Below are 16,288 nucleotides of genomic sequence, written 5' to 3' on the forward strand. Positions count from 1 at the left end.
CTGACTGACACAAACTGAAACCAAAGGTTTCCGTTTCCATCACCATTGATTTCAATGGTGACGAATACGGTGCCAATGGTTTCAGTTTGTCTCCGTTGGGCAAGGGTTCCGTCGTTTTGACAGGATGAATACCGAAGTCAACTACAGTACGTCGGAACGGAGCCCTGACACAGATATGAACATAGCCTAAGCCATTCCCCTAGAAGATCAAGATTCCAGACCTAGGGGCCCCTGGATGCCATGCAACTCATCGGCACCTGCGATTGCGTATAAGGGGGGCTGATTTTGGGGGTTGTTCCCCTCTGTCTAGTGGCTTAGATGCCACGGTGGTTATTGACCGCGGCATCAAAGCTGTTAAACGGCTGGAATTGGAGATAGCTTTAATATACAACTGACACCGCTCTATTCTCCCCCCCCCCCCCCCTCTCGTCCCATCCTGTCCCGACTGACATACGGGTTAAAAACGCTCAGTATTTTATATCCCTTGCAGATGTCTCTTAAAGGGAACCTGTCACCAGCATTTCACCTATTAAAACAGCAATACCTGGTGGAAGTGGGTGAAAAATAATTTATATTTAACCTAAATTATCTTCTAAGTAGTCTCTGTACCTTTAGTATTCAGCTTTTTAGTGTTCCTGCACTGTATGCTAATGAGGATAAGAGTCATATCCTCATTTGAAAAGAGTCATATCTTCATTTCCCAAGCCTTTCCGAGTTACTTTTGATTAACTGCTTACTTTTGATTGACAGCATTCAGGGTGGGCCAGTTTTCGGAGGTGGGTGGAAGAGGAAGAGGAAGGAATAAGACTCCCGTATTATTACCATAAATGGTGCAAAATGTTTGCAGACCGTTATTTAGGAGTTTAGGAGAGCTTTTGACAGCAGCGGCCAGCGAGGGGTGAGTAGAGTTCAATGGGTGAAATGCTGGTGACCGGTTCCCTTTAAACAGTACTCACAGTACAGAGGTGCTCCCCCTTAGCAATATCGACTTCTCAATTCCAGAAGTCACAGCAGCTCCCCATAAATGTAAACTATATAGTGTCCATATGTGCAGTATCCTTCTCTCTGCCCCTTATATTAACAGCAGTGCACCACCCTTTCACCTTGTAGTTACAGGTTTGAAGCAGTGTATATTCCCCAGTCAATCCAAGGTTTCCAATATCGCACAAGGAGAGTTTTACACATATTGGAAAATCTTTAAAAGGGGTATTCCCATCTTGGACATTTACGGCATATGCGATAGAGGCGGGTCCCAACGCTTGGACCTGCACCTATCTCTAGAACGGGGCCCCCATAAACCGCGTTCTACCTTGCTCGGCTGCCACTGCCTGCCGGACACTTCCTGATTAGGGGATTGGAAGTTATAGAAACAACCCAGCACGCTGAGCTACTCTGTTTCTGTAACTGCCATAGAAGTGAATGGGAGTTATGGAAACAGCGTAGCACGGCCAACTACGCTGTTCCCATAGCGCTCGGGTTCCAGAAACCACATAGCTCGCCGAGCTTGGCTGTTTTCTTAACTCCCGACCTCCTAATCAGGAAGTGGCCAGGAGGCAGCAGGAGCCGAGCAAGGTAGAACGGGGTTTAGGGGGTCCCGTTCTAGAGATAGGTCGGACCCCAGAGGTGGAACCCTCATCTATCGGACATTTATGGCATATCCTTTGGATTTGCCTTATATATCCAAACTGGGAAACCCCTTTAAGTGGTGACTTAAAGGGGTTGTCCACTATCCACCGGATAGGTCATCAGTATATCATCAGTGTGGGTCCGACACCCGGACACCGCACCGATCAGCCGCTCCCATGGTCTGCGGGCACTGGATGTTATTGCACATTGTACCATCCATGGCCGCGGACTGTCGGGATTACTCATCCCCCGGCGGCCGCAGCCATTGATCTGCGAGTGCTGGCTCGCATCTCCTTCCCAGAAGACGGTGGCGCTCACTTCTGCTCTGGACCGCTGTGTCCCGTAGGGTGCGCGTGTGTTTGAGCCCGGCCATAAAGGGCCTGCGCGCGCACATGGTAATCATCATCATCGATTAGCCCATGATTCCCCTGGACTATAAGAAGGGCCCTGCCCCTTTGCTCATTGTCTGAGCGTTGTTAATATTTCCATGTCAATCTTGCAAATGGTCCCTTAGTGTTATCTTGTTCCCGTTGTTTCCCGTGCCCTGTTACCTGTATCCCGTGCTGTGTCATTGTTCCTGAGCCTGTTAGTGTTGGAGTTGTGTCCTACTGCACCTGTTGTCATCTGCCACGTCCCGTGTCCTCTTCCTCGCCCAGTGTCATCTGCCACGTCCCGTGTCATTACCACATCCAGTGTCATCCGTCACGTCTGGCGCAACCTGCTGCACCCACCTCCATCTGTGCTAAAGCCTCGGCCACTGTCTGGACTATTCAGGTACCCTATAGCGGGACTTGATTGGGTGCTTTGTTGCTTGGCCAGCTGCCTCCCCGGTGCGGCCTAGTGGGTCCACATACCCACAGACCGTGACACACATTATGCGATGTACGGAGCTGGAAGCAGTTGGCTCCATACATAGCGGCTGTTCTGCAGAACTGCAGCTCTGCTCCTATTCACTTGAATAGGAGCAGAACTGCAGCTCGGCCGCTATTCCGTGGCCGGAGCCAATTGCTTCTGGCATGTACGTCTGGTGCCCGGAGACTACCAGAGCGGCTTAACGGTGTGGGGTTCAGGTATCGGACCCTCACAGATCATGTACTGATGACCTATACGGTGGATATGGTATTAGTAGTCCGGTAGTGGACAACCCCTTTAATCACATCTTTCTCAAACCAGGGAGTGGTCAGAGGAAAGAAGGACGTCTCACCAATCAAAAGACATCCACCAACATAGTTCTTGAGATTTCACACTGACTATGTAGGGTACATAATAAAGTTAGAGACATCAATATTAATGGAAGAAAATTAACAAACCTCCAAATATGACACTGCTTTCTCTACAATCGCTGGGTTTTTATAACATGAAGCCCAAAGTGGAGCTAAGTTGCTAGGGTAGAAGTTTTGATTTCTACTAGTATCATTTATATTATAGTCCAACCAAACCCCTAGACTTTCATCCCAGAGAACAGCCTGTACAGCTTCAAGTCGATGTTCCAGGGCAGTCGAAAATTTAGATGCCTCATTTGTCATATCTATGGTAAAGGACAGAAAATAAAGCAAACAATTATGCAATGTAAAGTAAGTAGAAATATATCAAAGATTTCACAGAACTCCGTAAGTTTCAAGTAAAAATAACCATTCAGAGGAATTTTTAAATTAGGATATTTGTTGGATACCCTGATATAGGGTATATAACTGCTCCCGGCGCTGTTTATTTATTCTGATGCAGTGCCGTAAAAAGGCTATTTCATTAGAATAAAGCCCGTTAGTGGCCACCGTATAAACACTAATGGGTGGTCACTAACGGGTTAAGGCTATGTTCACACTGAGTTTTTTGCAGGCGGAAATTCTGCCTCAAATTTCCGTTTTGAAGTTTGAGGCAGATTTTCCTCCCCCTGCACGCCGATTTTCACAGCGTTTTTTGCCCGTGGCCATTGAGCGCCATGGGCATAAATCGCCGCGAAATACGCTTTCTCTGACTCCCATTGATGTCAATGGGAGGTCAGAGGCGTAAACGTCCGAAGATAGGGCACGTCCCTTCTTTCTCCCGCTAGACGGTTTTACGATGTTCTGTGCCTGTCACTTCTTGGGACGTAATTGGAGCCGTTTTCCATTGACTCCATAGAAAAACAGCTCCAATTACGTCCGTAATGGACGCTGCGAAAAACGCCTGCAACATGCCGTTACGTCTGAAATTCAGGAGCTGTTTCTCCTGAAAACAGCTCCGTAATTTCAGCCGTAATGGACGCTGCCGTGTGAACATATCCTCACACTTTCAGTAAAGCCCCTGCACCTTAGATTCGCTATGGTCAAGAAATATAAAACCTGTCGAATATATCTTCTTTAATCTACTTGTTGGTTCCTTATATTTTAGCTTTCTTTAAAGCTGGCCATTCAGCATTCAACAGATAAATGTCGGCTAAAGGCACCGATTTCGTGTGTATGGGGAAGTTCTACAGTTTCATTAGGTCTGCAGTTGGGGAAAATGTGGATCAACATGTTGGATTTCATTCTCATTATTCTCTCTATTTAGTATATGAAGTGTAAAATGTTCTGTTTTGAATGGGCTATGGATCTGACTGGTTTCTTTACACCGAAATATACATTGCAACCTGGTATCTGTCATGTCCGTGGCTGCGGGCCATCAGCGCCACTCTCCCCATGACAGCCGCAGCCACGAGTCGGCGAGCGCTGGCCCCAGTCTCCTTCCCAGGAGACGCCAGCACTCGCTTCCACTCACCTCAGCCGGATCCCGTAGGGTGCCCACTCGTGCCCACTCTTAAAGGGGCAGCACGCGCACCGGGCTTTGACGAAGCATCTGGCTGTGAGTACCCTGGACTATAAGAGGGGTCCAGCCCCCTGCTTCGATGCCTGAGCGTTGTAGTTGTTTCCCTAGTTTGTCTATGCAATGGTCTCCTAGTGTGTTCCTGTTTCCTGCATTCCGTACTATCCTGGTCGAGTACTGTACCGTGCTGTATGCCACGCCTGACCTGCTTCACCTCGCCTGACGTCTACCTGCTGCCTAGTCTCAGCCGAGCCTTCCTTGCTACTGTCCGAGCTGCCACAGGTACCCTATACGAACTATAGACATTGACCTGCGCCCTGTTGGCCAGCTGCCATACCGCCAAGGAGGTACGTCCCATTGGGTCCACAAACCCTACGTGACAGTACGCTCAGGCCATGCTGGACGATTCAAGACCATGACGACATCTCAAGAAATGCAGGCGGATATGCTAGACCTCCGGTCTCGACAGAACCAACTCCTCCAGGCGTTGAACATACTTGCACGTAGGCAGGAGGCACAAGCTGCCGTTCCTCCTACTACACCTCCTGGCAGTGTTGATCCTCAGACTACACCTCTTGGCAGTGTTGCCCCGTGTGTTACTTTGCCACTTCCTGACCGCTATGATGGAGACGCAAGTACCTGTCGTGGATTTCTGAATCAGTGCCAGATCCACTTCAGTCTGTATAGTAGGACATTTTCGTCTGATGGCGCAAGGGTCGCTTTCATCATCTCTCCTCACTAGCAAGGCTCTTGCATGGGCGAAACCTATCTGGGAGAGACCAGGACCAGAGACCCGTGACTTCCAAGGCTTCCACTGTATGGTGTTTGAGGAGCCTGGACGGGTCTCAACTGCAGCGGCCGGTTTGATTAACCTACGCCAAGGAGAAATCTCTGTGAGTGAGTACGCCATCCACTTCCGCACCCTGGTGAGAGAGCTGTTAAGGAACAATGAGGCGCTGGTGGCTGCATTCTTGCATTGACTGGCTCCTAAAATGAAGGACGAACTTGCTGCTCGAGATCCGCCGCCTACCCTGGATGACCTCATCCTTCTGTCCGCCCGGATTGATATGCGGATCAGAAAACACCTCGAAGAGGTTCGTCGGGAGGGAGGCCTTCCTAGTCTGGCTCCTACTTTGCAGCAACCCCTGCTGTCCTCAGATGTCGATCCTCCTAAGGAGTCTGTGATAATGGACCAGTGTAAGCTATCCACCCAGGAGAGACAACGAAGACGCACTTCTGGACTCTGTCTTTATTGCGGCCACGGTGGCCATCTTGTGCGCCTGTGTCCCCAAATATCCCAAAGCTTAGGGTTGCTAGGAGTGACAACCTTGGGTAAAGATGGACTTCCGTCTAAATTGTCCATACCTGTGACCATAGTGTCCGGCGTGAGAACACATCAGGTCTCTGCGTATCTGGACTCTGGTGGACCTTCTTCAATTACCCACCACCCCTCTGGAGAGCCCGTTGACAGTTGCTTCAGTAAATGGACTACCTCTGCCAGACCCAGTCATAGCTGTGACCAAGCCTCTGAGGCTCCAAGTAGGGGCCCTTCACTCCGAACGTCTGTCGTTCTATGTCCTATCCAAAGCTGTTAACCCTGTGTTGCTGGGCCTGCCTTGGCTCCGACTGCATGCCCCAGTCCTGGACTGGAATTCTGGAGAGGTTCTCCAGTGGGGCCCTGAGTGTCAAAGCCGTTGCCTGGTGCAGATTATTTTGGTTAAGCCTTCTCTGCCTCGGTCATTGGCAGGATTGTCGGGTCATTATGCTCTATTTTCAGACGTCTTCAGCAAGAAGGAGGCAGAGACATTGCCTCCACACCGGGCGTATGACTGCCCTATCGAGCTGATTCCTGGTGCATCCCTTCCCTGTGGTAGGGTATATCCTCTCTCCTTGCCAGAGACTCTGTTCATGTCCGCCTATGTGAAAGAGAACGTGGAGAGGGGCTTCATACGAAAGTCTTCCTCCCCGGCACGAGCCAGGTTCTTTTTTGTCAAAAAGAAAGATGGCTCTCTTCATCCTTGTATCGACTACCGAGGTCTCAACCAGATCACGGTGAAGAATAAATATCCGTTGCCACTGATCTCTGAACTGTTTGATCGTATACGTGGTGCCAAGATTTTTTTCTAAACTAAACCTGCGTGGGGCTTAGAACCTAATCCAGATTCGCTAGGGTGATGAATTCAAGACTGCATTTAACACCCGTGATGAACACTATGAGTATTTAGTAATGCCCTTCGGCCTGTGTAATGATTCCAGGAGTTTGTTAATGACATTTTCCGTGACCTCCTCTATGTTTGTGTTGTGGTCTATCTTGATGATATCTTGATATTTTTTTTTTTGATCCTAGGACGCATCAGAGACATGTCCGTCAAGTTCTGCTACGGTTAAGGGAGAATCGTCTGTACGCAAAGTTGGAGAAGTGCGTGTTTGACAGAGATGCTCTACCCTTCCTGGGCTACATCGTCTCGAATCAATGTCTCGAGATTGATTCTGACAAGGTAAAGTCTGTCCTGGAATGACCACGCCCTCAAGGCTTGAGGGCAATACAGAGCTTTTTGGGATTGCTAATTTTTACAGAATGTTTATTCCAAACTTTTCCTCACTGACTTCTCTTATCTCTAACCTCACTAAGAAGGGCATGAACGCCAAGGTGTGGATTCCCAAGGCAGAATCTGCATTCAATAGCCTGAAGAGTGCCTTCACATCAGCCTCTATCCTCCATCATCCGGATGTCTCTTTGCAGTTCTCATTGGAGGTGGACGCATCCTCTGTCGGTGCTGGTGCACTCCTGTTCCAGAGAGGTCCCAAGGGCAAGTCAAAGGTATGTGTATATTTCTCTAAGCTCTTCTCCTCCGCAGAACGCAACTACTCGATTGGGGATCGGGAGTTACTGGTCATCAAATTGGCTCTGGAAGAGTGGAGAAATCTACTAGAGGGCGCAGCTCAACCGATCCTAATTTTTACAGACCACAAGAATCTGGCCTACCTCCAGACGGCGCAACGGCTGAACCCTTGTCAGGCCAGGTGGTCACTGTTCTTTAGCAGGTTCCAGTTTGAGCTCCATTATCGCCCGGCCGACAAGAATGTGAGGGCCGATGCCTTGTCCAGGTCTTTCGAGACGGAGGACACCATGGAGATTCCACAGAACATTATTGATCCGTCTTGCATTGTTTCTGTCAATCCCCTGCAAGTTGGGGACATTCCTCCAGGGAGTATTTTTTATGCGCCTAGCTGATCGTGGAAGAATCCTCCACTGGGGACACTCCTCTAGACTGGCAGGTCACGCGGGGGTCCGTAAGACCCGGGATCTGATTGCTCGTCATTTCTGGTGGCCCACGCTGCCCAAAGACATTATGGACTTTGTTTCTTCCTGTTTAGTATGTGAAGCCAACAAGGTCACTCACTCCAGACCTGCTGGTCTGCTCCAGCCATTGCCTGTGCCCAATGCTCCCTGGCAGCATATAGCTATGGACTTTATTACGGACCTGCCTCTCTGCCGGATACAGTACTGTCTGGGTGGTGGTGGATCAATTTTGGAAGATCGCCCACTTCGTTCCTCTGACCAGTCTTCCTTCTGCTCCTCAGCTGGCCAAGCTGTTCATCCAACACATCTTCCACCTGCACGGCTTGCCGCAGCATATTGTGTCTGATCGGGGGGTTCTGTTCACCTCGAAGTTCTGGAGAGCCCTGTGCGGACTACTAGGTGTGAAGTTGGACTTTTCCTTTTCCTACCATCCTCAGTCCAATGGTCAGGTCGAGAGGATCAATCAGATCTTGGAGAACTACCTACGCCGCTTCATCTCCAAGCAGCATGATGACTGGGTGCAGCTGCTTCCGTGGGCGGAGTTCTCATATAATAATCACACCAGCGAGTCCACAAGGAATACACCGTTCTTCATTGTCTACGGCCAACACCCACAAATTCCTCTCCCGGTGCCCAATACTTCCGAGGTACCAGCGGCTGACTCCGCTTTTAGAGACTTCCTGCAGATCTGGCAGCAGACTCGATCCTCCATCCTAATGGCAGTCGACTGCATGAAACGGAAGGCTGACACAAGGAGAAGAGAACCTCCTCAATTTCTCCCTGGCACGATGGTCTGGCTGTCTTCTAGGAATATCCGTCTAAGGGTGCCGTCATGCAAATTTGCTCCCAGGTTCCTCGGACCCTTCGAGATCCTACAGCAGATCAACCCTGTCGCCTACAAGCTTCGTTTGTCTTCTACCCTCAAGATCCCCAACTCCTTCCATGTCTCCCTCCTGAAGCCGATGTTTCTGAACCGCTATACCAGAACTCCTAGCCCTGCGGTTGCCTCCAGCGGTCCTTCAGACACCTTTGAGGTTAAGGAGATCTTGGACACCAAAAAAGTGACAGGAAAGACTTGATGGATTGGAGGGGGTTTGGTCCAGAAGAGAGGTCCTGGGAGCTAGAGGAGATCCTCAATCTTCCTACTCTTTTGAAGAAGTTTCTCTCACGCTCTGGTCCCAGGAAGAAGGGGCGTAAGAGGGGGGATACTGTGATGTCCGTGGCTGCAGGCCATCAGCGCCACTCTCCCCATGACAGCCGGAGCCATGATTCGGCGAGCGCTGGCCCCAGTCTCCTTCCCAGGAGACGCCAGCACTCGCTTCCACTCACCACAGGCGGATCCCATAGGTTGCGCACGCATACTCGTGCCCGCGCACCGGACTTTGATGAAGCATCTGGCCGTGAGTACCCAGGACTATAAGAGGGGTCCAGCCCCCTGCTTCGATGCCTTAGCGTTGTTGTTTCCATAGTTTGACTATGCAATGGTCTCCTAGTGTGTTCCTGTTTCCTGCATTCCGTACTATCCTGGTCGAGTACTGTGCTGAGCCAAAGTTGTGCCATGCTGTATACCACGCCTGACCTGCTTCACCTCGCCTGACGTCGACCTGCTGCCTAGTCACAGTCTAGCCTGCCTTTCTACTGTCTGAGCTGCCACAGGTACCTTATACGAACTATAGACATTGACCTGTTCCCTGTTGGCCAGCTGCCATACCGCCAAGATGGTACGGCCCAGTGGGTCCACAAACCCTACGTGACAGTATCCAAGGAGCATTGCAGAAACAAAGCAAAAAAAAAAAGCTACAATACCAACTTCTTTCCAAACATTATTAAAAATAAATAAATAAATATTATGTGATAATAGCAAAGAATGTTAAGCGCAACTAACTTTTCAGGTGACTTTTCAGAATAAGCTGTCATATGTGTGTACATGAGGAATAACACTATTTTTGGCCATTATATGACTTGTATACAGCATTATTTAGCCGTTTTCACCCCTGCAGGCCTCTTTCTAGTTCTCAGTTTTCGCTAAACTAGTGGGTGGAGCCTAACAGCTATCATGTCTTCTATGCACTACACACGTAGAAGAAGAGAATCCTGCTCTCCTGTCTCTATCACATTTTATATATATGAAGAGACTACACACCACTGTGAAAATTCGAGGTTTTTGTCATGTCAAAAAATCAGTACAAGATGAATAATTTCAGAACTTTTTCCACCTTTAACGTAAGCCATAATCTGTACAATTCCATTGAAAAACAAACTGAAATCATTTAGAGGGAAAAATAAAAATAAGAAAACTATAATATTGTGGTTGCATTAGTGTGAACACCCCCTTATAATTGGGGATGTGATTGTGTTCAGAATTAGCCAATCATATTTAAACTCATGTTAAATAGTAGTCAGTACACAGCTGCCATTATTTAAAGTTATTCTGAGTAACCCCATATAAAGTTCAGCTGTTCTATTAGGATTTTCCTGACATCTTCTTTGTTGCATGTGACAGCAAATGCCATGGTCCCTAAAAAGCTTACAACACATAAAAGGGATCTGATTGTTGAAAGGCATCAGTCCGGAGAAGAGTAGATATACCATGGAACACATTGAAGACAATCATCAAGAAGTGGATTACATTTGGCACAACAGTGACGTTACCAAAGACTGGACGTCCCTCAAAACTTGATGAAAAGACAAGACAAAAATTGGTCCAGGAGGCTAACAAGAGGCCTACAACAACATTAAAGGAGCTGCAGAACTTTCTGGCAGCTTCTGGTTGTGTATTGCATGTGACAACAATCTCTCCTGTATTCTTCATATGTCTGGGCTGTGGGTTAGGTTGGCAAGACAGAAGCCTTTTATAACAAAGAAAAACATCCAAACCCAAGTTTAAGGGTGTGCATATTTATGCAACCACATTATTTTTGTTCTTTATTTTTATTTTTCCACCCTAAAAGATTTTCAGTTTGTTTTTCAATACAATTGTACAGATTATAGGTGACATTAAAGGTGGAAAAAGTTCTGAAATTATGCATCTTGGACTGATTTTGTAACATGACAAAAACCTGGCATTTTAACACGGGTGTGTAGACTTTTTATATACACTGTACATAAGCTGCAGCAGCATGGAGATGATTATACAGTAGTAAGGAGCAGTGTAGCCTAGAATCCAGTTCTGGGGGTTACATATAACACTTACTAGTAGCTGCTGCAGTGTCTTTGTGTCTCTCTGTCTCTCTCACCCTCTGCTCCTGCTACCCCTCTCCTCTACATAGACTTTTACAGCAGCTGTAACCTGATACCTCAGTGAGCTGATACCTCCGTCTTGTCTTAAGGAGACGGAAAAAGCAGTACATTTAGAGAGTGAACAGTGAGGAATTGTGGGGGAGCCTGATAAGTGGAAAAAGGGATTTTTCTCTAATAAGATAGATTACAAAGTTTCTTATATTCACTTGTCCTATTAATATATGCAAAGTTTGTAGAAAAGTAAGTGTCCATTAAAGGAAGAGAAATTACAATGACAGTGCATTTTACTTTGATGTCAATATAGCCATGCAAGCTTGTCAAAGTTGAAGCTTCACTTATAGAGCGAGTATACTCCCTATTTTGCAACTTCTCTTACTAGGCATAACAATTCTGCTAGGCATGTGCAAGCTATGACACTTCTGCACTTGCCTTAATGGGGACATTAATATACATATTGATTCTAAAACAACATTTTGCTCTACCCCTTGTCATTTTTGCATACCCTATTGTCATTAATTCAGGTAATGGTTTATAAGGTTAGGAGGTATCTCACTCAAATCAGTGTAGAATTTAGCCATTGTTCTCTCAACCCGACACAATATGGCATTGAGGTCCACAGGAATCACTAAGCTTGTTTTTGTGTCCAGCAGAGTATTTGTAGAGCCATAGAACCAACGTGACGAGAAATCCCAACCAGACTCAGCAGCTGCTTTGAGCTCTGAATAAAAAGACTGTTTTGCACCTGAATAAATAGAAAAGGGTTAGTAACAGGACAAAAGAATAAACTTAAAGGGGTTATCAAATCGCTAAAAATTGATGACCTATGCTCAGGATTATACAGTGTGTCCCCCTAATTTTTTTTTGTTTTACTTGGCACCAGTACTTCACACATTTGGCCCAGGTGACTTTAATTTGGGAATTACCTCATAAGTGTTTCTGCTCTTGCTTGTGTTCTTAGTTGGCCACTAGGAGCGCATGGTAAGGTGAGCTTAATCCATCTGTTCACATGTTGTGCTGTGTGGTGGTGTCTGTTGCTGTGGTGCTGCACTTGTGGGGCGACGTGGCTCAGAGCCAAGGAGGCTTGGCGTGGCCTGGCAGCATGGGTGCTTTTGGGCCTCTGGGTTGCTCCTTCTGCGGGAGCGGTGTTGCAGTGGCAGTGGCCGCCATGCGGTGCTGCAACCGATAGAGTAGGGACCCACTTTAAAGAGGTCTCCATGAAGTGGCAAGTAGGCTTATACAATTTGATCAAAATATTATCAAAGAACCTCATGTTCGTGTTTATAAAATATTGGCCTAGCAGCTACAGTTCAAAGTATAACAAGTGGATGTGCTGTCCATGTCTAGTTCTACCGTACTGATACTATCCTCAGGATAGGCCATCAATAACTGATCGGTCACGGTCCGACTCCCGGGACCCCCACCGATCAGCTTTTTTGAAGTGGGTGCAGTGCTCGTACGAAGTGAATTGAAGTGAATGGGAGAAGGCTGCAATACCTGTGAATCGCCGTAACATCTGTGTCGACGATTCACAGTGAGCAAGAAGAAATAAAGGGGAAGCAGCGTACGTACGAGCGCTGCACCCCCTTCAAAACAGCTGATCAGCGGGGGTCCCAGGAGTCGGACCCCGACCCATCAGCTATTGACAGTCTACCCTAAGGATAGGCCATCAATTTTTAGCGGCTGGATAACCCCTTTAATATTACAGAAGAAAATCTGAAAAGGGTCATACCTGCTGTGAGGTTTACAGCCAGCTCATAGTCCTTAGAATAAGACTCTGGCCTGAAAGAAATTAAATTAAACTATGTGGGTTACCATAATTTGATATTGGTCTGGAAAAATGCATAGATCCGATGATTCAAGAATGTTCCCACATTTTTGTGTTTTGTTTTTTAAATATCCTTAGGTTAATAAAAATAGATATTATTATGTTCTATAAAATGTTCCAAATGACCCAAACAGTCGTGTATAATATGCCATAGACTGCAGTCACACATGGCAGAATTTTCGTAGCGAAAAAATCCAGTGCGGAAAGTTTAAAGCATACCTCCAATTTTACTGACATTATTTAGAAAAACTATTATAGCGTTTTTCTAAATCACTTGTATTAGCGATTTTGCTTCTGACTACAGCACGGACTGTGTATAGTCCATGCTGCCGTCAGAACTCTGCAGTAGGAGAGAGAGTGTCCTGCTTTTCTAAATGGCTCCAATATCCAGAGCTGCCGCCAGCGCTGTAGGATCGCATTAAATGCTACAGCGCTATTGGCCGTTCTGGATTCAGCAGCCATTAAAACGAGTACGACGCTCTGTTATGAGAGTTAGACTAGATTCACACGGGTGTTGCTCATTCCTGACGTGAAAAACTGCAGTTTTTCACGTCCAAGGTGCATCCGTGCTTTGCGCTGCGGGACGCGATATCATGTATCCCCCATAGACTAGAGTCTATAGAGGGATGCATGAAGCATGAAAAAATAGGGCATTTCCTATTTTCTCACGGACACCTCACACAGTCCGTTGAAACAGCCGTGTGAACGGCCACATTGAATTATATAGGGCCGCGCGACGGGCCATTGTTTCAACGGCGATCACACGGACGTTTAACACGTTCGTGTGAATAAGGCCTAATTAGCCGCCGGCAGCACCGACTATACACAGTATGTGCTGTAGTTAGAAACCAAAAAGGTAATACAAATAATTTAGAAAAATTATTACTGTGCACATTCCATTTAAAAAAAAAATAATGTCCATATAATTGAAAGTACGCTTTAAATACTTTCCGCAGCGTTTTATGTATGTGTTGTGAATATTGGATGCAGAATTTCATTATAGACTTCAATGATACGTAAAATTTCACACTGAAATCCGCAACATCAATACGCAGCAAATGCACCACAAAATTTTCTGTGGAATTTACAGCTGAATTAGGGCGTGTCCACACTCTGCAGAATTTTCATGTTTATTCTGACCGGAATTTCGGTTAGAAAAAACGCAGCAGAATACAGTAGCAGCATAGTGGATGAGATTTAACAAATCTCATCCACACCCTGCGTAAAAATTCAGAGCATAAATTGACCTGCGGTGGGTATATTTCGGACCGCAGCGTGTCAATACCTGCTGCAGAAAGTGGACAGAATTGCTGCGTATTTCAGAGAAGACGTCTCCATCTTCTAACATTGTGAAAAACGCAGCAAAATATGCACCGTTTTCTGCCGTAAAAAAACGCAGGAAATTGTGCATTTTTACCCTAGCGGAATGTCTGCTAGATTCAACGTAATTGCTGCAGAAATTTTCTGAAGCAATTTCGTTGTGTGTGGACAAGCCCTTACTGTTGCTGATTTTGTGGCTCATTTTAACACCACTTGTGAATCCCCCTTAGAGCTTGTGACAAATTTCAGTTACTGCTGTAGCCATTAATCATTTTTCCACCATAGTTCTTTGTTGGAGCTATCGGGTTACAAAAATTTTGTTTAATCAGTAAGGACATCATATTGGTGTTGATCATGTCTAAATGACATGTCAGAAAATTTTTTTAACCTGTTTTCAGCTAAATTTATAAGTAGATACAAAAAAAAGAGAAGTATTCTGTCATTTATATCTTTTCAGTTTCAATTTTTTCTGCAGTGACTCCGCAGGTAAAATGGAGCATTACACAGTAGCCTCTGAAATCAATGGGCTGTTCATGTAATGCCTGGTCCTCCACAGTGAGAGACTATCTATCTAGTTACTCTAGGATCTGGTTTATAGATGAGGGTCGTGAATGACAGATGTGAACGAAGCCTAATAGTGTGACATCCGTGTTGTGCCTTCTGTTCTAGCGGATCCGTCAGAGGACCACAAGAATGGAAGTAAAAGTTTCAGTAAAAAGAAAAACATTGATTTTAATGGGTTTTGTTTTTGCATCCGTTGTGGTCAGTCAGGCTCCGTTCCGTCAGTTTTCCATTTTTCTAATTGAAGCAACAGCTTAGCATGCTTGGCTATTGTTTCCATCAAAAATTATGGAAACCTGACGGTAAGGACCTTTCCGTTTTTTTTGTAACATTGAAATCAATGGATGATGGATACAAACTGATATGCCATCCATTTGTATCAGTTCTGCATTACGTTTAACGAACAGATCCATTTTTTTTTTCTGCACGTGCGCAGACTAAAATTAAAAGCAAGAAATATGCAAAAATAAAAATGGATCGGTTAAAAATGGAGTATAACTGATGACAAACTGATACAAACTGAAAGAAAATAGTTAATTTTTTGATGGACCCGGTAAACTGAAAAAAAAAACATATTTTGCCTTCCGTTGCATTCAGTTTGGCATCCGTCAGTCTGTCCGTTTTTTTATTTTATTTCAACGAATCCGCTAAAACGGATGCCACAACGCAGATGTGAACGAAGCCTTACCTTGGAATTTCGTAAAGGTGTATGTCAGATATGTTTTTCTAAACCAGGCCACCACTTTAATATAATGAATCGGGATTCTAACGGATGTATATGATTTTTACTTTTACAAAAGCATTCAATTATATATTTAGTTATATGATACTGTATGTACAGAAGGTATTCATAAATCTTCCTACCTTGGTCCCCCTACTGGTACATAATAGCGATTAAGTGTATAGTTCTTTCCATATTGTTGCACTGAAACACTCCGTTTAGTCATCCAAAAGTCATATTCTTTTGCCATAAGGTTGATGCTTTCCCTTAGGGAGGAGAAATATTTAATTCGCTATGTTATTACTGTTGGAATAGTCTTACATACTAGCCAAATGATCGGTCAAAGTCAATACCTGAGAAAAGTCACGTTATGGTGATGAGCCATGTAGCTCTCCATCATCAAGGTAAGGAATGGTGGTTGGCTCCTGTTCAGATAATACACCCTGCCTCCATTGGGTATAAATCCATAACTAGGGGTACAGTAAGAGAATATTTCTTAATTCGTTTCTAATTTTTTTACTTTATTATAAACTACCTGTGGGCCATTTTCAAAGACTGTTTCAACAACCTGCCTAATTTTTTTTTTTTTGTTAGGCCCAATTTTTAGGGCTAATGAACTATGGCCAAAGCTCTGTTTTTTTTTTTATACAGTGCTCCAGATCTCCAGCATTGACATAGAGTTAAATTAATTAAATGAAGGTTGCCTGCAGCCACCACTAGGGGGAGCTTAGAAGCTTACTGCAGACTGATTATACATTGGACTCCATTATAAAACAGCATGCTGTAAGCTCCTAAGCCCCTCTCTGTGCTGGCTGCTGACTGCCAGAATGGTATTATTTAATCATATGCCTATGCAGGGTATTTGGAGCTCTGTATCAAGAAATAGAGCTGTAACCCTCATAAAGATCCA

At 45.6% G+C, this 16,288-nt stretch overlaps 1 protein-coding gene across 1 annotated transcript in view; it reads right to left on the reverse strand.

The window, feature by feature from the left end:
- Window positions 1-16,288, reverse strand: part of TREH (trehalase) — a 40,473-nt gene that overhangs the window by 6,857 nt on the left and 17,328 nt on the right. Inside the window, exons 7-11 of the mRNA XM_075838919.1 lie at window positions 15,732-15,848; window positions 15,522-15,644; window positions 12,681-12,730; window positions 11,505-11,693; window positions 2,937-3,154 (exon numbers count right to left, since the gene is read on the reverse strand). Coding sequence (XP_075695034.1) covers window positions 2,937-3,154; window positions 11,505-11,693; window positions 12,681-12,730; window positions 15,522-15,644; window positions 15,732-15,848 — 697 coding nt within the window. The remainder of the gene's footprint in view (window positions 1-2,936; window positions 3,155-11,504; window positions 11,694-12,680; window positions 12,731-15,521; window positions 15,645-15,731; window positions 15,849-16,288) is intronic.

Source organism: Rhinoderma darwinii, chromosome 10 (assembly GCF_050947455.1).
Source record: "Rhinoderma darwinii isolate aRhiDar2 chromosome 10, aRhiDar2.hap1, whole genome shotgun sequence".
Lineage (NCBI taxonomy): Eukaryota > Metazoa > Chordata > Amphibia > Anura > Rhinodermatidae > Rhinoderma > Rhinoderma darwinii.